General features: G+C 42.6%; 1 protein-coding gene across 8 annotated transcripts in view; it reads right to left on the reverse strand.

Moving 5' to 3' along the window:
- Positions 1–11,980, reverse strand: part of LOC126063056 (galectin-9B-like) — a 28,749-nt gene extending 16,769 nt beyond the window's left edge. The window contains exons 1-4 of one of the 8 annotated variants that reach the window (XM_049861181.1): positions 11,859–11,980; positions 8,061–8,109; positions 4,677–4,900; positions 2,208–2,312 (exon numbers count right to left, since the gene is read on the reverse strand). In XM_049861181.1, the coding sequence (XP_049717138.1) occupies positions 2,208–2,246 (39 nt within the window). In that variant the 5' untranslated portion in view covers positions 2,247–2,312; positions 4,677–4,900; positions 8,061–8,109; positions 11,859–11,980. Of the gene's footprint in view, positions 1–1,283; positions 1,353–2,207; positions 2,313–4,676; positions 4,901–8,060; positions 8,110–8,983; positions 9,005–11,107; positions 11,405–11,850 lie in introns of those variants that run through there. The other 7 variants (XM_049861183.1, XM_049861177.1, XM_049861178.1 and 4 more) reach the window with 7 other exon arrangements.
- Between the last annotated feature and the right edge of the window lie 14,227 nt (positions 11,981–26,207).

Below are 26,207 nucleotides of genomic sequence, written 5' to 3' on the forward strand. Positions count from 1 at the left end.
CCAGAGACTATGTCAGCAGAAGACACCCACTTCAGCGCTGACAGCGGGGAGGCCCACAGAGGGCAGAGTGACGCTTTCAGCCACAGGGCTCTCCTACCTTAGAGGCACTGAGAGCCTTATGGAGGCCAGTCTCCCATGCTCAGTGTTATCTGCTCTACCCTCACCACAACCCCAAGCATTATTATTGACATCTTACAGATGAGGAAGCTGAGGCACAGAAAGTTTCAGCGGCTTGCCCAAAGTCACACAGCTGCTCAGCAATAGAGCTGGAATTTACACCCCAGAATTCATGTTTTCAATCCCCACACATCCCTGTCCTAACTCACCAAGTACTTCCTGAGCCAAATAGCCAGCACTACCCTGACTGTGGCTCCAGCTTCCCTCCTGGATCTCTGAGGAGTCAGGCCAAGACGTGGGTGAGGAATGGGTGGCGAGATTCCCAAGCCAGGCTCTCATCTTCTAGTAACTTCTCAGCAGAACAGTGGGGCCACATGACCATCTCACACAAGTCAGCATTTTGAAGGAAGTGTGGCTCTGACTGCCAAAGGTCAGGAGATCACTTTGGTAAGGCTCAGCTCACCCAGACTAAGGGAGCCTACAGCCACACGAGGGGAGGGAAAGGTCATTGGCCTTTTCTTGTCTGGACCCCCAAGTCTCTGGTTTAACTTTCTGGTTTTTTTTACCCACAGGAGTATTTTCCTTCTGGCTTGAAAATCTTGGCATTTGAGCCAAGGGATGGAAAGCAAAAACTAGTCACCAGAATAATAAAATGTCAGAGGCTGGGGGAGCATTGGGATACTGTCTGAGAAGAACCAGAGAGGCATAACCTGCCCAAGGTGGTGTGCTCTGAACCTGAGGTGCAGACAGGTCCTGTCCCAGGTCTCCCAGCCCCTCCATGCAGGTCTCATGCCAGGAGCCTCCACAGTTTGGCTGAGGGGGCACCAGCAACAGCAACAGCTGAGAGGAAACAGGCCAGGACAGACAGGGGTCTCTGCTGACCTGGGCTCGAATATAAGGCCCTAGCAGCTTCCCTTCCCTCAGCTCTGTCCTACTGCCCCTCTGCCCCTCCTCCCTCCCCCAGCCCAGGAACGGCTCTGTTAGCACACCGCTCCAGCCCCTCAGGAAGCTCTCTGTCAAGGCCAGGAGAGGCTCCTATCACAGAGCCCAGCCCAGGACACAGTGACCACAGAAGCCTCCTGGGCCTGGAGCTGCTGCTTCCCTCCATTCTCCATTATTCCTCTCTCTGGAGGTAAATCAAGGCACCTTCCTTCTGTGCCACTTACCATCTTTGGATATTTGGCAAGTGACCTCAGTCTTTCTGAGTCTCAGCTTTCCCATGTATGAAATGGGGATAATAAGCCTCATAGTGTTTAAGCAAGGCCACCTGCAGACAAACACACATGACAAAATGGGGCAGATGTTGCCCTTTGTCTCCCACCCTGCAGGGACAGCCCCCACTCCTCTCCCAACACTGCCCACTCCACAAATGCCCTTGACCTGCCTTGTCATGTTAACACCAACTCACCCCTCAGGCGGTAGACACCGCCTCAGGAGGTCTTCCCTGTTGCCCCCAGCTTCCTACTGCACTTACGACGCACTGACTGTGTGTCAGGCACTGTCCTGGGCACTCCAGATATACTACCTTGTGTAACCCTTATCCCAGCCCTGAGAGGTGGGCTCAAGAATCATCCCCATTTTACAGAAGAGGAAGCTGAGGAACAGAGTGGTGAAAGTAACTTGCCTGAGATCACTCAACTAGTAAATGGCTGAACCAGGACTTGAACCAAGGGAGGCCTTCTCCAAAGTAAGTGCTGGGTTGTTATCACTCCTAGAGCCCTGCTTCCTTCCCCTTTCATACAATCCATCGCCCTTTTGGTTATTATGTATGCCTGTCTCCCCCCAGCACCTAAGACAGGACAGACACCCAGAAGGAGCTGAGTAAACATTTTTCAAACCAAAATGCAAGAATCCTGATGCTTATCATCCCTTAGTCCCTGAAATGCACTGGGGAGACCTGCATGGAAAAGACATTGTGTCAGGATTGCCCCATCTGGCATTTCTACCCTTGTGTTCTCTTTGGGATGCCCCCCTCCACTACCTCCTGCCACCCAATATTTGCTTCCTCAGAGACCCAGAGCTCCTTCCCCTAGATGTGGCAGCAGCCTGACAGGCTAGCACCACCCCATGCCCGCAAACCCAGGACTCACCAGGTTCAGGTAAGGAGGCTGGGCACTTCTGAAAACCATCTTTCTGTGCCTCTGGGGCTACTGCTGCTTTTCACCTGCCAGGCAATCCTGTGCACAGTGGAGGGACTTCACAAAGAAATAGAAACCAAAGCAATTTAGCAGATATTCAAGGGGTAGGAGCAAGAGGAAGTGAGTCTGAGAGAGAGAGAAAGGTAGAATGCTAGGAGATGATGGCTTACAGTGGAGGGATGAGGATGGGAGTCGGGGAGAGGAAGTGGTCACTCCCAACACCAGTAATCTTTTCTTCCTCTCAGTGGCCTTGCCCCCCCAAAACCTAATCATATTTGGTTCATGTATGTTCAAAAGTGTCTGACCACATCAACAATACTGAAATTTCTAGATGACAACTTCCTTATGCTATGTGACCATGCCCCTGAGTATACTCAGTTACAGAGTTCAGAAAAAAATGGCACTGCTTGAAAGAGTCTGTATGCCTGGGCATTACCCCTGTCTATACTCCCGGAATCACTACCACCACCCAGGGGGTGTGGAGTCTGATTGTAGCCATTTTACACATAGAAACACTAAGTCTTAAAAAGCCTAAGGGACATGCCCAATATCACACAGCTAATTATTAGTGGCAGCTTGAGCCATGTAGGTTAACTACGTGCTTGGCTGCTAACTGAAAGTTGGAGGTTCAAGTCCACCCAGAGCTGGATTCACAAGGACAAAGCAACCGGGCTTTGAGGTACAAAGACGATGGCTAGGACAATCTTGGAAAACATCTTTTAGGGAATCTTTCCCATAAACAGATCATAAAACAGCACAAATGACCCACATACTTTCCATTCTTATCTTTTATTATTAGCACTTAGTGAATAAGATTTGTTGGACCAATGAGGACACTCCTGACTATCATTACTGAAACGTGTACCAATGATTGTTAAGAAAGACAATTCAAAATGTAGGATCTTAGTTTCTAGCCAATTTGTGAAAAGGAGAAGCTTTCAATGGTTTTGCCCATCTGTAACGTTAATATATACTGATGACTCTGTAAATTTCCCCCAACTCGGGCAGACATGGCTCTAGCAGCACCTTGTCCGTTTTCCCACTTTTGACTGCTCTGTAATTTCCTCGGATTTAGGCAGACATGGCTCTGGCAGCGCGTGCTTGTCCAATTTCCCACTTTTGCCTTTTTTGAATACATGCCGAATAAAACTTTCTTTTGCTTTACTAAACTTTGTGATGTTTTTTACCCTACAACAACAGTTAATGGCATAGTCGTTAAGCATTCTGAAGCCACGAATCCAGTCGACCTCAAGGAGACTTGAACTGCAGAACAGAAGCTAGCAAAGAGGTCCTATCACTGCTCACAGAGCACTCACTGACAGGGTGAGTACTCTGGGAAAACGAACCTTTGCTTATTCTTTTTTGTTCTCTTTCTCATGTCTTAAGTTTTGTTTGGCATATTTGTTTGAAAAACCAGTTGTTTGACTAAAGAGATTTTTCTTAGATTTTTCCTTGATCATTTGGTTAAGAGTATTATTTATTAACTCTTTTGGTAAACTGCAGTTTAGGTCTGGATTTGGGCTTTTGAGACGTTAAAGAGGTAATTCTATTTTCAAAGAGCTCTGAGCCACTATAAGCCACAAAAATTCAGACATTTGTGAACCAGTAAAAACCATTATGGTGGCTGCTGGCACTCATCACAAGCTTTAAAGACTCTTATGACAAGATAAGTTGGTCTCAAGACAGGCTAGAGTGGTAGGCTGCCTGCCACCCGCAAGAAAACTCCAGCAACCAAGGTGCGCGTGGTTAGACCACACTGTGTGAACCCTGCAACGTTCTTCATTAGGGTTCTTTTTGTGACTCAGAGAAAACCTGGGGAATAGTGCTGTTTAACCAAACAAGGGGAGGTGGCAGCTCCTGACCAGTTTTGCCAAATTTGCAGGGAGTTGGGACAGCTCCTGAGCTGTTTTATTATATTCTCAGGGAGAAGTGGTAGCTCCATGCCTGTTTTTTGATATAGTTTCTCAGTAAAGAATCACAATGGTAGAATCATTAGTAGCTACTTTGAAGTACTTTCCAGATCAGAGGACCTAGTATAGTTAAGGTCTAAAATAAGACACTAGGTCTCTAGCCAGCAGAATGCGTTAAGTTCAAAAAGAAGAAACAAAAAGCTTGAACCTTAGAGCTTAACATCTTTGATAAGCACACCAAGGCACTGGTTTGGGGTTCCTGTTTAAAAACGCTACAAACCGAGTACACTAGAAGTCATTTGGAGTTTCTGTGATCACTTTGGGAAAATGAACTTTCATTTGTGTTGTCTTTTCCTCTTTGGGGAAGTTTTACTTGATGCTCAGGTTTTGTCAAAAGGTCTAATATTCCTCCATCTGAGGCTCTGACAACAAGTTTTGTTGTTGTTAGGTGCCATCAAGTCAATTCTGACTCATAGCGACCCTATGCACAGCAGAACAAAACACCACTCACCAGCCTGACAATCATTGCTATGCTTAAGCCCATTGTTGCAGCTACTGTGTCAACCCGTCTTGTAAAGGGTCTTCCTCTTTTTTGCTGACCATCTACTTTACCAAGCACGATGTCCTTCTCTAGGGACTGATCCCTCCTGATAACATGGCCAAAGTACATGAGTCTCCAAGGTCATATAGCTCCAGGGAAGCTTTTGAAAGACCCTTTTCAACTAGGTGGAGGCCCTTTTAAGACAAAAAGAAAATAAGAAAAAATTGCTGCTTTGCTATAGTTATCAGAAATTGGGTGGATTCCAATCCTAAAAGGACTGTAAACAAGTTCTGTCTATTGTAGAGGATCTTTAAGAAGCTAAAATATAGAAATCACAATGAGACACACCTGAAATGGCCTGGGAAAATGTTTCCAACCCTAACCAGAGGTGAATATAACCAGACGTTATATCCATATCAATGAATTGGTCAGCTGAGCAGAAGCTCTGTGATTCCCAAAACCAGCGGATAAAATCTTTAAGGGCTAAAATTAGATTGGGAAAAATATGGAAAATAGTAAAAGTTGAATGAAAACTTAGAATATTTAAACAAACTTTATTTCAACTGCAGTTATGTTTTGTGGTATACAGATTCAAAACAGTTCCCAAGAGACTTTTAGGTAACTTCCTGATGTTAAATTGAGTTAATAGATACTCACCATAATTTGAGTTTATACTTTTGCTTTTTATGCCACAAGGGAAAGAATATATATATGTGTGTGAGTTCTAAGTCTGCTAATGAGTGTGTTCATTTTTGCCATTTAAAGGGATGCACTATAAGAGATATGCAGCAAGACATCATTTAAGAGGTTTACTTTTTCAAAAAATTATTTGATATGGTCAAAATTTTACCTGTCTGAAGTTTAATGGTTTACTTTGTGAGATTTTTTGGAGACTTAACGTCAAACAGCACATAACAAATAATTGGGCTTCTTGCTGTTAAAATAACAAACTTTTCTTTGAATTGAAGGGCTAATTTATTTTCTGCTCAATCTGCCTCAAAGACAAAAGTTCGGTCTCTCATTAGAATCGGATTCCTGAATCGAAAACCAAGCCACATGGCTTGAGAAAGAAAAAAAAAAGCTAAGGTTTTTACCTTTAAGATCTTTGGTTAAATAAATTAAGTACTGTTTCTCAGTGTCCTGTAATAAACTCCCAACAACTCTGAAACTTCATGGGAAGCCACCCAAATGTTTATAAAGGAAAAGTGTTCAAAATGTTTATTTAATATGTTTTAGGTTACATGGAATGTGTTGTCAAAATCAAGATGTGTTGTCAAAATCAAGAGAAGTGTGTGATTCTCTTTGGGTTAAAATTTATCTGTTAGTGTTTCCTCTTACGTTTTTGCCTAAGATTAGACAGCAAATGCATAATATTATGTCATAATTTTATTATTTTTTTAAATGCTAATTTGATTGCAACTTTATTTTTCTTTTAATCTAGCATCTTCAAAGACAATACTTTGACTAGGGAATTCACATCATCTACCTATAAAATTTTGTTTGTTTGTTTGTTTTAATTACTATTCAAGTATTTAGAGACTTGATAATCTTGGTATATTGGTACATCCTGACCATATGATATTGTCTCAAAATTATTATGTAATGTATTATATCTGAAGCTCTTTGAAGATAAGGTTAATGATTATATTTAGATATATTTTTCTCTAAAGTTTGTTTTAACTGATTTTATTTGGCCTTTACGTTATGCTTGTAATTAACTTCTATCAGGTCTTTCACTATTAAGAGTATTATTTTTATAAGTTAATCATGGTGTAACTGACAGGGTTAAATTGTTCCCCCCTCCTGGAATGTAACCAATAGGGTTAAGCTGTTCACCCTCCTCCCAGTACCCAGTACCCAGCACCCCCACCTGTGAGTTCCTGATAAGACATTTCTGTGTAACAACACAAAGTTACCTTATTGCTTCTCTACTCAAGGCTGCTTCACTACTCACCAATCACCTGCCCCTCCATTCGGACATGAGCCCCAAACCTGGCCTTAGGTAAACTTCATGTGTCATACCCCCCATCCATCATATAGATGCACCCCCTTACATGTCAATTAGTTCCTGAAATTGCCTGCCTATTTCCAGAAACTTCATGAATTATGCAAAATTTCCCTACCCGGAACACTAAAATAGCCCTGAAATTTCCAACCTTGGAGAGCTTGATTTGAGACTTAGTCTCCGAACTCCTTGCTTGACTGGCTTGCAATAAAGTCCACTTTCTCAAAGGCCTCGTGTCTCTCAATTGACTCAATTGAGGGATCACATCGGGCAGGACCCATTCCCATCAAGTTACAAATTCTGGTGACCCAGATAGGACCTTTATTGTGCTTCTAACTTAGGCTGCCAGGCTCCTGGGAGCACCTTTGGCCACTGGGCATGACCACTTCCCCTCAGTACGCACCAGCTAATTTCTCTGGGAGGTGACGGCAGAACCGACCTTCATGGCTAGAGCTGCTCCTAGAGCCATGATGACTCTTTTTTTTTTTTTTTGAGATTGAGAAACAGGCTCTGGATAAGGATCCTAATCTCCTGAGTACTGTGTGAATGATGTCATAAGTACCTAAGGGCTTCTGATGGGGTGAATGATTTAGGAGACATGGGCAAACCCTAGAGAACTACCCTTTCTGTCAGAATCTGAGTGGTTGAGGGTCATGCCAGTACAAGCCCAAGAGAACTGCCCTTTCTGTCACATCTGGGTGGTTGAGGGTCATGCCGGTACTAGCCCAAGAGAACTACCGATTCTGTCAGAATTGGTAGTTGAAGGTTATACTGCTCCGGTTATAAGAAGCCTGTGCTTCACTTTGGCCATTGTGGTTCTAGCACTCCTGGTTTTTCTGGTTTTAGCCTAGGTCCTGGTTTTTCTGCTTTCTGGTTTTGATCTGGGCTCAGGTATGGGGAACGCACAAGATATACCAAAGTGCAGCCTTCTAGAATGCATCCTAACTAATTAGGCTTTTGTTGTTGTTGTTATTATGATCCTATCAAAAAGAGGATGAAGTTTTTCTGCAACATTGTGTGGTCTCATTATAATTGGCTGATTGGGAATGTTAGCCTCAAATATGTTCCCTAAATTGTAATACTGTTTTCCAGTTAGATTTGTTTTGCACTCGTTAACGAAAATGAGATGAGAAAATGTATGTTGATGCCTTTATGTCCTTGTATAACAACAAAAACGTTCAAAAGCAATATGAGATTATGGTTTCTACTGAGGTAAAGAGACAAAAGGTCTTTGATTCCCCAGGGGAAGACAATTTGTCCCTCTTCCTCCAAGTCAGCCCCACCCTCAGAAATGGTTTGACTGAGGCACATGCAAAGTGGTTTGCCTTTTGGATGAGGGACTTCCTTACCTGAAACAGGGCAACAGGCAACAGGGTGTCCACTAAGACAGGTTACTACCTGGTAGGAGGAAAATAGAACTCCAGGATTAGCCTGGGTACAGACTCCATTCTCTACATCTGATTTGTTCAATAGGAGAAAACAATCTCCCCCTTGTGGAAAGGACCTAAAACATATGCAGATCTTTTTACTTCCATCTTAGCTACCCACCGCCCTACCTAGGCTGATTGTCAGGCACTCTTGGATATTCCTTTGAGCCCAGAGGAGCAGAGATCAGTCTCAGGAAAAGCCAGGGAAGAAGTAGAGCCCCTTCACCAGCCAACAACCCTATTTGGCAAGCTCCTGATTTAGCAATACCTTTTTTCTTCTAAGCCTAGGTGAGACCCTAATAATTCTCTGGGAAACGCTAGGCTCAACCATTTTCAGACTTGTCTTATTACAATGTTAAAATGAGGTGCTCCAAAACAAATTTAAATAAGGCCTATGAGGTCTGTCAAGGACCAACTGAGGATCCGTCTACCTTCCTTGAAAGAGTTTTTGCCGCATTCCAACAAGGTACAGATGTGGACCCATAAAATCCAGAGAACTCAAAAATAATAAACATGGTATTTATTGGGCAAAGTGCACCAGACACTAGAAAAAAGTTACAAGAAGCTGACAGGACTCTAGGTACGAGCCTAGCACAATTAGTAAAAACAGCTTTTAAAGTGTATACCAACAGAGACCAGGTCCAAGAAAAGAAAGAAACCTAGTATTCTAACAGCAAGCAGCTTTCTTCTTGGCTGCTCTGGTTTGGGGGCCTCTCAAACCAGGCCAACACAACCATCAGAAGTAACAACTGCCCCGGGCATTGTCAAGAAAACTCCCTCCACTAGATCGAAATCAGTGTGCTTATTGTAAATAGGAGGGGCCCTGGTAGAAGGAATGTCCAAACCTGAAACTCAGCAGAAGTCCAGCTGTCCCTGAGATGCTTCCATCTGCCCAGCCTGAAGATTCAGACTGACGAGGACCAGGGGCATCCGCCCACCTCCAACCTTCATCCACCGAGCCCCTGGTTACACTAAACCAAAAACCACTGCCGTCAAGTCTATTCCAACTCATAGTGACCCTATAGGGCAGGGTAGAACTGCCCCAGAGAGTTTCCAAGGAGCACCTGGTGGATTCGAACTGCTGATCTTTTGGTTAGCAGCCGTAGCACTTAACCACTATGCCACCAGGGTTTCCAAAGGTGGGGAATAATCGCATAGATTTTCTTGTTGATACAGAAACAAACTATTCTGTTTTGAATCACCTGAAAGTATCACTTTCTGCCCAAACTGTACAAGTAATCGGGGTAATAAAAAAGATTTCTACAAGCAGGGCTCATCTGCCAGTGTAAATTTGCTTTCAACACTCCAGTGCTCCTGACTATCGGCTTGTGAAGGATTTACAGGCAGTCAATCAGGTAACTGAAGACATGGACCCTATAGTTCCAAATCCTTATGCCCTCCTAACCTCCCTGTCTCTAGATTATGCCTGGTTAACTGTCCTAGAGGTGAAGGTTGCCTTTGTCTGCATTCCTTTAGGCCCTGAAACTCAGGAAATATTTGTCTTTGAATAGGAGGAACCCTATTAAGGGAGTGGGGGGACAATATTGCTGGACTGTTCTCCCTCAGGGGTTCAAAAATAGTCCCCAACCTGTTTGGAACAGCCCTGGCAAAACATCTCTGGACTCTACAGATGGGATCTCCTTCTTCAAGATGTAGGTGACCTCCTTGTTCCTAGTCCTACCAAAGAGGACTCAGATAAAAACACAACTCTAACTTTGAACTTTCTAGCCCAGGCCAGTTATTGGAGTGTCTGCTGCCAAGGCTCAAATCTCACAATAAAAGGTAACTCACCTAGGTTTCCAGATTTCTCTAGATCGAGAGGCCCTGCTGACAGAGCCCAGGCAGGAGATCCTCCACATCTCCACCCCAGCCACCCAGAGGCAACATGGAGGCTTTCTAGGTATGGCTGGTTTTTGTAGGATTTAGGTCCCAAACTTTACGTTAATAACAAAGCCTCTGTACAAAGCCACTAGAGGAAAGGACTACAATGCTTCAGAATGGACAGAGGAGGATCAAAAAGCCTTCTTGAAAATCAAGGAAAACCTACCCTCTACCCCAGCCCTCAAACTTTCAGACGTCAGAAAGCCCTTCAAACTGTGAGTACATGAAACAGGGGGAGTTGCAACAGAGGTCTTAACAACTGGGTCCTTGAAAAAGACCAGCAGCATATTTTTCTAAACTTCTAGATCCAGTCCCTCAGGGATGACTGGAAAGTTTACCTTAGGTCAGCCTGTGATTGTGTTTGTGACTCATACAGTTCCCACCATACTGGAACAGAAAAGCAGGCTCTGGCCCACAGCGGGCTGACTGGCCCACTACCAAGCCCAGCCCCTGGATAATCCAGAGGTCACGCTCAAGGTAACTTCTACCCTGAACCCAGCCAGCCAGTTACCAACACACCCTGCAGGTGAGCCAGCGGATGACTGCCTCTAAACTACTGAAGAAGTCTATCCCAGTTGGCCGGACTTGTCTGACCAGCCCATTTCAAATCTAGACTTAACCCTCTACAACTTCCAAAAACAGCTCTAAATTACACTGTTAGAGATCTCAAACAAACAGCTGAATGGAGAACAATAGATTTTCATAAATGGCCCTTGTAAAACAGAGAAAACATCAGAAGCTACAAAACGGCTCCTTAATAAAACCTTTCCCAGGTTCAGCCTGCCTGCAATGATTGGAAGCCATGACAGATCTCACTTCACCTCACAAATTACACAAAAAGTCTCTAAACTTTTAAGAACCAACAGGAACTTACACACAGCCTGGAGATCACAGCCTATCCGAAAAGTTGAAAAGATAAATCACCAAAAAAAAAAAAACTTGCCAAAATCTGTCAAGGAACAAAAAAAACCCTAGCCCCCAAGCTTTGCCCTTAGCCCTCTTGTGAGTATGGGTTGCCCCCAGAAGTGAGCGGAAATTGAGCCCTTTTAAAATTATGTATGGAAAACAATTTCTTAAAGATTACTTGCCTTTGACCAATACTCAGGTTTCTGTCACCAGGGAACTCGCTCTCTGAAAATATTTGTCTGGTGTCCTATCTTCTATTCACAGGCCTGCTCTGAGCCCTCTGAAACATCTTGTTGATGCCCAGCTTCACCCATTCCAGCCTAGTAACCAAGTTCTGCTGAAAACCTGGAAAGTGGAGCCCCTTGAACCTTGGTGGACTGGACCGTATGCTGTTCTTTTAGCCACCCACTCTGCAGATAAACTCGAAACATCAAAGCTTGGGTGCCTCACACTGGCCTCAAACATGCACTGTCCCCGGAAGCTCCTCTCCAACAAGAACAACCCCAACAAAACAACTGAACCTGCAAGCCTGTGCAGGACTTCAAATACCTGTTTAAAAAGGAAACCAAAGCTACTGCCTAACCTGTGCCCCTCCAACTGGGATACCTTCCATCAGAATTCCGCTCTTAATGTTTACATGGCCTTTAGTGTCTTGGCAATCATTGTGTTCTGCCTTCTCTTTTTACAGCAGCTAAAAACTCCATCTTACTGGTGGTCACAGATAACTTCCCTGGTTCCCAGTTTCCACCGGCTCTGGCTCCTTGTCACTCAGCCAATAATTCTTTTAAGAATCTGTGTTTGCCTTGCCTCTTATACTGTCTTACTAGGTTCATTCAAAATTGCCTAACAGCCGTGAACATCATGCTCCTTCAGGCGTCCCATCCAGTTCCCCTTAACTCAACGAACCTCAGAGCTTACAACTCACATGCTTACCAGTCAGCAAGCTCAAAAGTCCTGGAGGCCTGGGCCACCACTGCATCAAGATCTATCTTCAAGACTGAAGACCCTGAAAACCAAAGGGGGGAATGTAGCTGACATGGTTAAACTCTTCCTCCTCCTGGAATTAACTGATAGGGTTAAACTGTTCTCCCTCCTCCCATCATCCCCCTGCCTGTGAGTTCCCGATAAGACATTTCTGTGTGATAACAGAAAGCTGTCTTATTGCTTCTCTGCTCAAGACCGCTTCACTACTCACCAACTGCTCCCCCCACCCCCAATTCGAACATGAGCAATAAGCCCCAAAACTGGCCTTAGGAAAACTTCATGTGTCATACACCGCAGCCATCATATTGCATCCCCACTGCACCCCATACACGTTAATTAGTTCCTGAAATTGCTGGCCCGTTCCCAGAAACTTCATGAATTATATGTAATTTTATATATATATATATGTATATATAAGTTCACCATTCTGAACCCTATAACTGCCCTAAAATCCCCAACTTCCGAGAGCCTTAGTCTCTGAGCTCCTTGCTTGACTGGCTTGCAATAAAGTCCATGTTCTCTTTATCAAAGGCCTCGTGTCTCTAAACTGACTCAAAGGGTTGCACCAGGCAAGATCCATTCTCATTGGGTTACAATGGCCATATTAAGTTTTGTCATCTGCAGGTAAGTTTTTACTTTGCTGATTTGCTGAAAACATTGGACCAAAATATCTCAACAAAAAGTTGGACTATGCTGGATTTGTGAAAAAGGCCGTGACTAGACTGAATCAAGATTTCTAGAACTTGCACAGCTAGATGGTGCCCGGCTACCAACCCTGCCTGCTCTGACAGGGATCACAATAGAGGATCCTGGACAAAACTGGAGAAAAATGTAGAGCAAAATTCTAACTCACAAAAAAAGACCAGACTTACTGGCCTGACAGAGGCTGAAGAAACATAAAGAGTATGGCCCCCAGGCACAATTTTAGCTCAGTACTGAAGTCACTGAGGTTCACCATTCAGTCAAAGATTGGACAGGCCCATAAAACAAAACAAGACTAATGGGGCACACCAGCCCAGGCTCAGGGACTAGAAACCAGGAAGGAACAGAAAAGCTGGTAATAGGGAACCCAAGGATGAGAAGAGAGAGTGCTGACACGTAGTGGGGTTGGTAAGTGTAATGGATTGTATTGTGTCCCCCCAAAATAAGTGTCAACTTGGTTAAGCCATGTGTGGTTGTCCTCCATTTTATGATTTTCCTATGTGTTATAAATCATAACCTCTGCCTGTGGTTTAAAGAATTAGGGTGGGATTGTAACGCCACTCTTATTCAGGTCACCTCCCTGGTCCAATGTAAAGGGAGTTTCCCTGGGGTTTGGCCTGAACCATCTTTATCTCTCAAGAGATAAAAGGAAAGAGAAGCTAGCAGAGAGTTAGGGACCTCTAACCACCAAGAAACCAGCACTGGGAGCAGACGTGTCCTTTGGATCTAGAGTACCTGCGCCTGAGAAGCTTCTTGACCAAGGGAAGATCGAGGACAAGGGTCTTCCTCCAAAGCCAACAGAGAAAGACTTCCCCTGGAGCTGACCCCCTGAATTTGGATTCTTATCCTACTTTACTGTGAGGAAATAAGTTTATTTTTGTTAAACCCATCCACTTGTGGTATTTCTGTTACAGCAGCACTAGGTGACTAAGACAGTAACCAATGTCACAAAACAAAACGTACACTAATTGTTCAGTGAGAAGTTAGTTTGTTCTGTAAACCTTCATCTAAAGTAAAAAAAAAAAAAAATCCTGCATAACTCATAACACATCCAATAATTCATGGTCTGGTTTTATCCATCATCTACATTAGGCCCTAGCTCTGTTTTCCAGCCTCCTTCACAGAAATGGAAACTAACTGGTCAAACCTTGATTCAGTGACTGAGCCTCTTCCTTTCCTGGTGTTCTGTTTTGGAGGATTTTATCTTAGAAAATAATAGAGAGATACTCAGGTTTGACATGTATAAACTCGCTTAGTTCATTGCAAGGTAGGCATGATAAGGCATGAAAGTAAGAACTCACAACATTCACTGAGAACCAGAGAATCAGAATTAACAATAACAATTACAATGTTAGTTCAATGATTAGAGTCCAAACCTTTAGACTTCAAGCATTTACCGTTAACAAGAGATCTCTGAAGGAAGGCTTAACCATGACTCAACCCTTGTAGCTACGGTCCAAGGTCAATGATGGCTTAAAAGTATATATGTCTCTTTCTTAGACTGGTTACAGTATGACAATTACATGGGTAAGTGACAGGAAGAGGTCGAAGTGTAGTTACATCATCACTGGACATTCGTCTCTTAGAAACAGTACAGAAGGTGGCTGCTGTTAGTGTGAAAATGGAACCAACAAACAAAGAATCACACCCAATCCTCAAACTGGCTATTTTAGACCTTATCAGGTACCTCAATTTTTTCTTCAATTCCCTTACACATTCCCTCCTTTTCATCAAGAATTTTGAGAGAAATTCTTTGGTCAGTTCACTAACCACCATTCTGAAAGAAGGCTTTCTTCTGCATGGACTTTGATCATATGTTTATTCTGGATGGCTGCTTATTTACACGTCTTTAAGACCTCAGGTGCCATGCATGTGTTATTGTTACGTGTCATAGAATCAGTTGCAGCTCACTACTGACTCCACACATGACAGAACGAACCCCCACCTGGTACTTCTTTCAAGAGAGATTTGTTTGCTTTTCTGGCGGTCCACCGCACATTCAATATTCTCCACCAGCTCCTTAATACAAAGTGTCAATTCTTTGTTCTTCCTTATTCACTGTCCAACATTCACATGCATGTGAGGTGACCGAAAATATTACAGTCTGGGTCAAGTGCACCCCAGTCCTCCACATGACGTCCTTGATTTTTTTTTTTTAAACATTTCAAAAAGTTCTTTTACAGCAGATTTGTCCAAAAGCAACACGTTATTTGATCTCCTGACTCCTGCTTCCAGGGGCACTGGCCACGGATTCAAGAAAAATGAAACCAAACTATAAATAGCAGTAGAACGTTGTAAAACGGTAACTGGCTACTTAGATGTCTTCATGCCATAGCTTTAGGCTCTTGCTTCTGTAGTTTTATTATTTGAGGGTTAGTGCAGGGCAGGCCTCATTAGAGGAATAACCTAACATCTGACGGCTTATTCAAGGAGTGGGCTTGAGTCTGTCTGAAATATAAATACTGTCAATGTACATTATTATTTTCTTAGGCATTAAATGGGCCTTTCTAAAGCATTTTTCAAAACTTTCATACAGCATTTAACAGTCCCTACGATTATTCAGTAACAATGAGTATTATTGATCCTGTTGACAATATAGACTTAATCCATGACCCAACACCTAAGGGTAACCAGCTGAAAATATCTAAAAAAGGGAAGTCTGATGGTGGAGGTATATGGAGCCAGGTAGCCTTCTGGTGAATTAATTTAATATCTTGTTCCATCTCTCCTAAAGTGTTAACCCAGGTGCATCAGGAGGTGTTAGCTATAGCACAGACCCCTCCTTGTTGGGCTAACAGGAGGTCTGGGAAACTATCATTATCCAAAACTTCTCTGGCAAATGAGTTCAAGGATTTCTCTTGAGCAGTCATAGCACTGCCAATGTCATCTGCTATTTCTTCCATGGTTCTGGAGTTGTTATGGATGGTGTGTTCTAAATCTCGCACTCCTTACCAAGGGAAGAATATCCTCAAAAAACTGTAACCTATACCAGGGAACTTCTTTAAGGGGTTCCCTCCATCTCTCCCTTGCTCATCCCTTGACTGTGTCTTCTCCTTTCTAAGAGTCTCAAATGGTCAGTCCAATTTAAACTCTCATCTTAAGAATGGATGTCTAAAGGGATTCCCATATGGTACATTGACCTGTCATATTCCAACCATCCAAACAGGATAAAGCCCAGGTATAGGACTCATTATTTGGATTTCAATTATCAAAGGTAAGGTATCTTGATCCTCCACATAGAAATATATATCCATATGGAGTACATATCATGCCTGTTCTGACATCTTTACCAGGGAGAGGAATAGTTTGACTCATCTATTCAAGCCAATTCTCTGTCACGGACTTGTGGCAAATAGTTATCATAACCTTAGCCAATTCCATGCTTGGACACGAAAAGACCTTCTTTCTTGTAAACATGCTGTTACATTTCCTGAAAAAGCCACATTCCAATATCTAGGAAGGGCATTGTATGAAATTAAGGGCTCATTTCCACAACCTAAGAGGAGATAAAGGGTATTTTGGAACACTCTGTAACTCTAATCTGAGTCAGACTGAAAACATGGGACTTGAGGTTGAGTCAGTACTTCAGGAGGATGCCACAAAATCACACGTGTGGATCACCTAGAGGTGAGGTCAAAATCGATAATAGCAGGGGGAATGAAGCTATAATTCAGTATGGGAGTCGCTAATGGATCTGAGTTCTCATGTACTTTCTTGGGTAAAGATGACAGATGCAGCACCCAGTCAGATTTGTGGATCGTGCAATTACATGAGTGACTTTAACAAAGGCATTCTCGTGCCAAGAATTAGCGGGCGCTGTAATGAACAGCAGTATAGGCAGGAAGTTTCAGAAGGGCTTCCTAGTGAAGATACACAACCCAAAACAAATACACAAAGGCTATCGGCATATGAATAATAAAATAATAATAATAGTGATGACAAAATAAATGATTCTCTAAAATTGGTGTTATAAAAAGAGGTTTGGGTTTTCAGGGGATGAACAAAATATTAAAACAAGGAATAATACCCCACGATTGGAGTCCAGTGACAATACAAAGTGTTAGGATAATCAGAAAACAAATTCATAGTACCTCTACTGCTAAATCTTTTCCATTCTAAAAATTTGAGTTTATAACACAAAAAACTATTTCAAAAAGAATGGCAAGTTATAATTTCAAATTTACCAAAAACGACTATAATTGTCGGAAGGTAACAATACAAATGTTAGATCATTAAAACAATCAAAATATCCATAACTAAATATTTGGTCCTGGTGACTAAGAAAATTTTTGCAAATGTTAAATTGCTCATTTAAACAACCTATTTTCATACATACCAATTAGCATAATAGAATCACCAAAACTACCAAGATACAATTCTGCAATCATGTGTAACAGCTAATAATACAAAGATATAAAAAAAATGGTAAAGAAAAAGGCAAACAGCCCAACTTTTACTGCAGGCTGTGTAGGTGGTTTCAGGTCAGGTCCAAAGATCTCAGGAAAGAGTCTACCCAGCCATCATCTGCTTCTCTTCCTGGCGACATTTTAATCTTAATTTCAAATCTTCATGAGGCTCAACAGTCCATTCAAGAGCCAGCACGTTCTGCAGTTGGGATAAATAAATCCAAGCCCTAACTCCCTGTAATTTAGTGACACAAGGATTAGTCAGAAGGAGCACATAAAGTCCTTTCCACCAAGGTTCGAGAGAACCTTTTAATGGGTGTCTTTTTTTTTTTTTTTCAGCAAACATGATTTCCAGGTTGAACATTAGGTAATTTAGATAGTTTTTGCTTTTGACTATCAAAAGCTTCCTTAACCTGTATAAAGTATTCTTTAGAATATTAGATTAAAGATTTACAGTGTTGTAACAAATCAGATTGAACTAGATTTGAATCAGAGCAAGTCGCCCAATCGGGGAAGACAATGAACATCCAGTGATAACTTCATGAAGAGTCAATTTGTGAGGTCGAAATGGAGTAGTTCTTAAATTTAAAATGACCAGAGGCAGCACTGTTACCCGAAGCAGATCATGCCTGGTGCAGCTTCTTGCCAATAAAGACACACCGAGGTAAAGGGGGAAGAAGAGTGTTTATTGAAAGCTCGCAGGCAAGAAGCAAGTTCCTTATTGTGCTTTAATTGACAAATCGAGTCACTCTCTCATACAAAATCTTAAAGACACCTTGCTATGTACTTCTAGTTGCTCTCCCCCTAATGAGACAGCACACTCCTGCTCTCCACCGTGTATTTCCCATGTCCATTCAGCCAGCTCCTGTCCCCCCTCCCCGCCTTCTCATCTCCCCTCCAAACAGGAGCTGCCCACATAGTCTCATGTATCTACCTGAGCCAAGAAACTCACTCCTCACCAGTATCATTTTCTGTCCAGTACAATCCCTGTCTGAAGAGTTGGCTTTATGAATGGTTCCAGTCTTGGGCTAACAGAGGGTCCACGGACCATAACCTCTGGAGACTTTAGGACACTTTTGAGGCTAGTAAGCTGATTTTGACTGGTTTCGATGCAAGCCTCGAGCTGCAATACTGAAGATTCTATCGGGACAATATTAAACGACTCAGGAAGCATCAAAAGAAGATGGAAGGAATACACAGAGGCATTATACCAAAAAGAATTAGTCGATATTCAACTATTTCAAGAGGTGGCATATGATCAGGAACCGATGGTGCTAAAGGAAGAAGTCCAAGCTGCTCTGAAGGTATTGGTGAAAAATAAGGCTCCAGGAATTGATGGAATATCAATTGAGATGTTTCAACAAACAGATGTAGCGCCAGAGGTGCTCACTAGTCTCCGCCAAGAAATATGGAAGACAGCTTCCTGCCCAACTGACTGGAAGAGATCCATATTTATGCCTATTCCCAAGAAAGGTGATCCAACTGAATATGGAAATTATAGAACAATATCATTAATATCACACGTAAGCAAAATTTTGCTGAAGATCATTCAAAAACGGTTGCAGCAGTATATAGACAGGGAACTCCCAGAAATTCAGGCCAGATTCAGAAGAGGACATGGAACCAAGGATATCATTGCTGATGTCAGATGGATCCTGGCTGAAAGCAGAGAATACCAGGAGGATGTTTATCTGTGTTTTATTGACTATGCAAAGGCATTCGACTGTGTGGATCATAACAAACTATGGGTAACACTGTGAAGAATGGGAATTCCAGAACACTTAATTGTGCTCATGAGGAACTTTTACATAGATCAAGAGGCAGTTGTTCGGACAGAACAAGGAGATAATGACTGGTTTAAACTCAGGAAATGTGTGCGCCAGGGTTGTATTCTTTCACCATACCTATTTAATCTGTGTGCTGAACAAATAATATGAGAAGCTGGACTATATGAAGAAGAATGGGGCATCGGGATTGGAGGAAGTCTCATTAACAACCTGAGTTATGCAGATGACACGACCTTGCTTGCTGAAAGTGAAGAGGACCAGAGGCACTTACTGATGAAGATCAAAGACCACAGCCTTCAGTATGGATTGCACCTCAACATAAAGAAAACAAAAATGCTCACAACTGGACCAATAAGCAACATCATGATAAACGGAGAAAAGATTGAAGTTGTCAAGGATTTCATTTTACTTGGATCCACAATCAACAGCCATGGAAGCAGCAGTCAAGAAATCAAAAGATGCATTGCATTGGGTAAATCTGCTGCAAAGGACCTCTTTAAAGTGTTGAAGAGCAAAGATGTCACCTTGAAGACTAAGGTGCGCCTGCCCCAAGCCATGGGATTTTCAATTACATCATATGCATGTGAAAGCTGGACAATGAATACGGAAGACCAAAGAAGAGTTGACGCCTTTGAATTGTGGTGTTGGCGAAGAATATTGAATATACCATGGACTGCCAAAAGAATGAACAAATCTGTCTTGGAAGAAGTACAACCGGAATGCTCCTTAGAAGCAACGATGGCGAGACTGCATCTTACATACTTTGGACGTGTTGTCAGGAGGGATCAGTCCCTGGAGAAGGACATCATGCTTGGCAGAGTACAGGGTCAGTGGGAAAGAGGAAGACCCTCAACGAGGTGGATTGACACAGTGGCTGCAACAATGAGCTCAAGCATAACAACTATTGTAAGGATGGCTCAGGACCAGGCAGTGCTTCGTTCTGGTGTGCATAGGGTCGCTATGAGTCGGAACCGACTCAACAGCACCTAACAAAAACAACAAAGCAATAAAGATCATGGAAAAAAAAATAGGGACAACAGCGACCCTATAGGACAGAGTAGAACTGCCCTATAGAGACATAGGGACAACACTAGGAGCCCTAATAAATGGCATAAACAGTATATGAGCAAGTCATCCACATTCTGAAGCAGAAGTCCATTTTGGAGGTTTAACTGACTTCAGTCTTTAGCCAAAGCAGTGCCAAGCAATGTGGGGCTATTTTTGAACCCCTGTGGGAGTCTACTCAAGCAGAACTGTTGTTTATGACCCCTTTCTGGGGTCCTGCCACTCAAAGGCAAAGAGTTCTTGGCTTTCAGACTCTAATGGTATACAAGATAAGGCATCTTTTAAGTCTAGAGGAGTAAAGGCAAAATCTTCTGGAAGAGTGGTTAGCAATGTATATGGATCTGGCACTACAGGGTAGACTGCAACTAATACTTGGTTAATAGCTCTGAGGTCTTGAACAAGCATATACTTATTGGAATGAGATTTCCTTACAGGCAAAATTGGTAGATTATAAGTGGATTTGCACGGTTTTATGAGTCAAAATTTTAGATAGTGGAGGATAAGTGGGTGGAGGCCTAGCTTCACCTCTAGCCTTTGAAGATGTTGCTTCACTTGTAGTGGGTTTATTCTAGGTAATACTTCAAATTTGACTGGAACAATATTTTTAGCTTGCCCTGGTTGCCCTGTACCCATACTGAAGTGATTACTGCATCCTCTGTTTAGGCACAGTCTTAGTGGGGGCTGCAAGGGACATGATGATGATGAACAAGTGGACCTGCATTCTCTATGCTTGCTCTTTTGATACTGTTAAATTTAGTTTACAATCTTGGAAATGGATTTGAGCTCGTAATTTATAAAGCACATCTCGCACTAGTAGGAACTGGGCACTCTGGCATGTAGAGAAAAGAGTGACTCAAAGTGGAGTCACCACCCAAACACTCCATGTTGTCATTGTTGTTGTTAGGTGCCATCGAATTGGTTCTGACTCATAGTGACCCTACGTACCACCGAAGGAAACACTGCCCGGTCCTGCGCCATCCTCACAGTCATTGTTATGTTGGAGCCCATTGTGGTGACCACTGTATCAATCTGTCTTGTTGAGGGTCTTCCTCTTTTCCACTGACCCTGTACCTTACCAAGTATGATGTCCTTCTCTGGAGACTGATCCCTCCTGACAACATGTCCAAAGTATGTAAGATGAAGTCTCGCCATTCTTGCATCTAAGGAGCATTCTGGTTGTACTTCTTCCTAGACAGACTTGTTTGTTGTTTTGGAAGTCTGGGATATATTGAATATTTTTCTCCACTACCACAATTCAAAGGCATCAGTTTTCTTCAGTCTTCCTTATTCATTGTCCAGCTTTCATATGCATATGATGCAATTGAAAATACTATGGCTTGGGTCAGGTGCACCTTAGTCTTCAAGGTGACACCTTTGCATTTCAACACTTCAAAGACGTCATTTGCAGCAGATTTGCCCAATACAATGTGTCTTTTGATTTCTTGACTGCTGCTTCCATGGCTGTTGATTATGGATCTGAGTAAAATGAAATCCTTGACAATGTCAATCTTTTCTCTGTTTATCATGATATTGCTTATTGGTCCAGTTGTGAGGATTTTTGTTCTCTTTATGTGTGTTTTTTTTATGTGGAGGTGTAATCCCAGCTGAAGGCTGTGGTCTTTGATCTTCATCAGTAAGTGCTTCAAAGTCATCTTCACTTTCAGCAAGCAAGGTTGTGTCACCTGCATAACACAGTTTAGGTAGTTATTAGTCTTCCTCCAACCCTGATGCCCCATTCTTCTTCACAGAGTTCAGCTTCTCAGATTATTTTCTCAGCACACAGATTGAATAGGTATGGTGACAGATACAACTAAAAGCACATCTTTCCTGACTTAAAACTACTCAGTATCCCCTTGCTCTGCCCGAACAACTGCCTCTTGATCTATGTACACGTTGAAGGAAGAAAGACCCCCAGTCTACTTCTGAAAAGAATTAGCCAGTGAAAACCTTATGAACAGCAGCAGAAGATTGTCTGAACACTCCATAAAAGTTAGATAAAATTCCTAGTAACCTTTCTTCCTGTAAGTCCAACCACTGATATTGATTTCTTTGATAAGACTCCCTTCAGAATGTTAATAACAGAATGGGTGGCTCCTGTGTCCAACAAAAAGTCAATCATTTTTCCTCCGACCTTTACTTTAACCAGGGACTTCTTGGGGGAAACTGGAATAAGATTGGCTCTTGGTCCCCTCAGTCCAACTCTTGCCCTTGTTGTATCATAAAATTTTGGGGTTCCTTTGGGGCTCTCCATCTCTTAGAGCATTCTCTCTTCCAATGTCCTTCCTGTTTACACCACCCACATTGGTTTTTTCCTAACTTAGGCCAGCTCCCAGACTCTGGGGAAAACTTCCCCGATGGCCAGGGGTGGAAGCCTTCTTTTGGCTGGAAGGCTGCTAGAAGCATAACTACTTCTTGCTTAGCACACTTGTCCTTCTTTATCTCCTGCACTTGTTCTTGGTTAGAATAGACCTTGAAGGCTATTTCTACCAACTGTGAAATTCACATTCCAACACTGCCTTCTACTTTCTGTAATTTCATTCTTATGTTGGGGGCATTTTACTCTATGAATATCATATTCAAGCACCTCAGGATCTAGATCAGTAAATTGTCCAAAAATCATGAAATTTCATTCAAGGAAGGTAGAGGAGCCTTCTTACAGTTTTTGTATGACTTCATGCCCTTTGCTTAAATTCTTCTGTTTGGGTGCCTCATTTTTGAGCCCAGTGAGCAAGCAGCCACTGTACTGACTTAATCTGGCTCATTTGGCCTGGGTGTTTGGGTCCCAACCTGGTTCAGTGGTCAAATTTACAGAGGGGTGATCACTGGCATTTTGCTGGCAAAGCCTGCCTGCTTCTTCCCTGACATTTTCAAAAACCATTCTCCTCTCCTCCAGAGTGAGTAAAATGTCACATAAGGTTTGACAGTCTGCGCAATTCGGGTAGTGGGTTTGAAAAATAGAAAAAAATAAGATCATACATTTGCTTAGGATCCTGTCAGTATGCTGGTAGATTCTTTTTTCAAGTAAATAAGTCAGAAGTGGTGAATGGACTACGTATTCAGACCATGGCCAGGACTCCTGTTACCCCCTCCTCACCATCACGTAAACACAGAGAGTTGCCTCAATGACTTTAGCCGGTTGAGGGTCCTGGGTTCCCTAGGCCAAAATGAGCACCAATGCAAGTGTATGCCAGGGAAAACATCCAGCACTGGAGACCTCAGGGGCTAATGGAGGGTTTACAGGATAAGTGGGGGGGTCTATGATCTCCGGTTAAAACTGGGTCCTCTTTTGAAAGGCTATAAAACAGGGGTTTTAACCTCAGTTCGAGCCATGATTTCACATTGTTTCTGCAAACTCTTACTTTGCCACAGCAGTATAAAAGTTTCAACATATATTTTCCTTTCCCACTTTCATTCTCTAGTACAAAACAAATCTAACGGCACTATGGTGGTATAATGTAGGGGTCCTTTGCCAAGTCAGTGGTCACCGTCCCTGAGTTTGTACCGGGGCCAGGCAGTGTTACATAAAATTTCATTTTAGGCTTTTTCGTTGGGTCACATCCAAAATAAGGCCAATTCTTTAAAATACACCCTAGAGAACTACATTCTGGAATGCTTGACTTACTTCCATGGTACCAAAACCTGAAACTACAGATGCCTACTTAAAACAAAAGTATTTGACCCAACCTTCATTGGCTAAGCATTACCAGAATCTACACTCTGTCTACTTTCTACAAATATGATTTATTTCTATAAGAAACCTGAAGACACAGACGCCTATTCAAAATGAAGGTGTTTGAGCTGAGCTTCACCGGCTAAGCACTACCAGATCTACACTCTATCCACATTCTGAACACTAGGATTTACTTCTGTACTCACCAAGGGAATCTTTTCCCTCTTTGTGGGCTACTTGAGGACGTTCTCCCTCCTCCTCATGTAGTTCACTGCTGAGGAGTCTGAGGTTCTTCCCTGGAGAAAGGTTACCAGTGTGCACTTGGGAAAAGCAGTCAGTTCCCATTGGCTGGAGGTGAATCTCAGGAGATGGACAATGCTAGTCCCATCTGGGGTTGCCAGAATTTGTTACCCGAAGGAGGTTCTGCTCAGTGTGGCTTTTCATCAATGAAAACACACCAAGGTCAGGAGGGAGGAAGAACATTTATTTCAAGCATGTAGGCAAGGAGCAAAGAGGGGTATAGCTCAAATCAAGCCCCCCAGACAAAGGGAGGCAGAACCTTTTATACCATGCCTCACAACGAAGTACACAGAAACATCATGGAACATATAAGTTGTCTTGACACGCAGGTGTACTAAAGCAAATTGCCTTTTTTTTCTTCAGCATGTACAGAAAATGTCAGATAAGCCCCACCCTGGGCTAAGATTTTAATATTCAATTGGGTCCTAATGAGGCTTAGGTTACTTTAGGACAGTTTTGAGGCTAGCAAACTGATTTTTTGGCAGTTTTGGCAGATTTAAGGCAGAGGGTGCTCAGGGTCTTGATGACAATGGACAGGAGAAAAAGGTCTTGCTTGATAGTGGCTGAGCAGCTGCTGGCTTTGCTCACTATCAGCACCTTAGTCCAAGTCAATTGTAAAGATTTGTAAAGTTTGGCTAGTTGAGTTTTTACTACACCATTAGTTCTTACAACTAGACCAGAGAATTGAAGGTGATAAGGACAATGAAGCTTTTGAACAATGGGAAAGATTTTACATATTTCCTTACTTATTTGCTCAGTGAAGTGGGAGCATTGGTCACTTCAAAGGAGCCTTGGGGCTCCCCAAGTTGGGATAGTGTTCTCAAGAAGTTTCTTAGTCACAAACCTGGCAGTAGCTCGATGCCTGGGGAAAGCATCAACCCAGTGAGAAAATCTACAAATCATTACTAATAGAAACTTGTAACCACTTGAGGAAGGAAGTTGGATAAAATCAATCTGACATTCAAGCTTTTGTCCTGAATTCAATGTAAATCTCCCAGGTGGAGCTTTGTAGGATTTACCTGAATGAAATTGAAAGCATATTGAACACTGGGTGGTCACTTGTTAAGCGGCTTCATGAAAATGTACCCACCAGTATTTCTTTAAAAATCTGTATCACCTTCTCTCTTCCCAAATGAGTATTCATGTGCAATGCCTCCAGTACAGAGGTTTGCAGATGTTTGGAGAAAACTAAGGTTTTTGGGGGGGGTTCCATCCGTATTCCAGATGTGGGCGTTGTGAGCAGCCACGTTTCTTCTATTTTTCAACCTCATCATGTGGAGCTGAGTTTTGATGTTGAAATAAATCCTTTAAAGCAGTTCCTCCAGGCCTAGAAGGATTCTCTACAAGCATGTTAGAGTGTTGTTCATCAACTGAAACAGTCCCCCGATGTGAGGGACCATACATAACTGTTAAAACTTGTGAGGAGCATTGGGGCATTGACAGGATTGAAACAAGGGGGTAGAGGGGTGTGATCTTTAAAACTATGGAAAAAACATGGCCTACAGGGACAGAACAATCTCCCCACCAATGGGCTTCTAAAGCTCTGATAGTTCATCTCTAATTATTCTTATATTATCATGCCAGTAATTTCTAACCATAGGAACATGTAAGCATTCTGAGAAGATGGGTTTATTATTAGGCCCAATCCACAGTCCAATGGTTGGATCTTGATGACAGCTAACCTGTTCTCATTCTCTAATCTCCTCTGTGGGGCTTATTATTTGTGTTTAAAAAATGATTCTGAATTTTCTTTCATGTTAAATTTTGGTGGACAATATTTTACAGGTGCCATATTTACTAGCATTCTAAAAGTTTTATTATCTATTCCCTCCTTTTCATCATGATTATGAGTGGAATTATTATTGTGGTTATTAATGAGGGCAGCATCTTTAAAGAGTGATTTTGAAGTGGCTTGTTTACCTGATCTTTCAACTATGTACTTTGTTTGTGGAGAAGCTTTGGGTTGGTGGGCCTGGATTTTAATTACAGCGGTCTCAGAGGGGATCAAAAGGGCTTCCAAGAGGTCTGCCACTAAGGGCCCGTTTTAATTTGGGGCCCAGAAGATGTCAGGAATCCCCTGTTTCTTAATATTTCAAAAACATGAGTAACTCCAGAAACATACCTTCATTTTGTAAAAATCTTTTCTGACCATGCAGAAGTCAGTTTGGAAGTCTTTGTGAGTGCACTTAGTTCAGCTTGCTGACCTGAAGTGACTTCAGGAAACGTGCCACATTCAAGGACCTCAGTTGAGCTTATTGTTGTTAGGTACCATCGAGTCAGTCCTGACTCATAGCAACACTGTGTACAACAGAAGAAGACATGGCTTGATCCTGCAGCAGTCACGACATAACCTTCCTGGTAATGAGAG

This window comes from Elephas maximus, chromosome 19, assembly GCF_024166365.1.
Source record: "Elephas maximus indicus isolate mEleMax1 chromosome 19, mEleMax1 primary haplotype, whole genome shotgun sequence".
Classification (NCBI taxonomy): Eukaryota; Metazoa; Chordata; class Mammalia; order Proboscidea; family Elephantidae; genus Elephas; species Elephas maximus.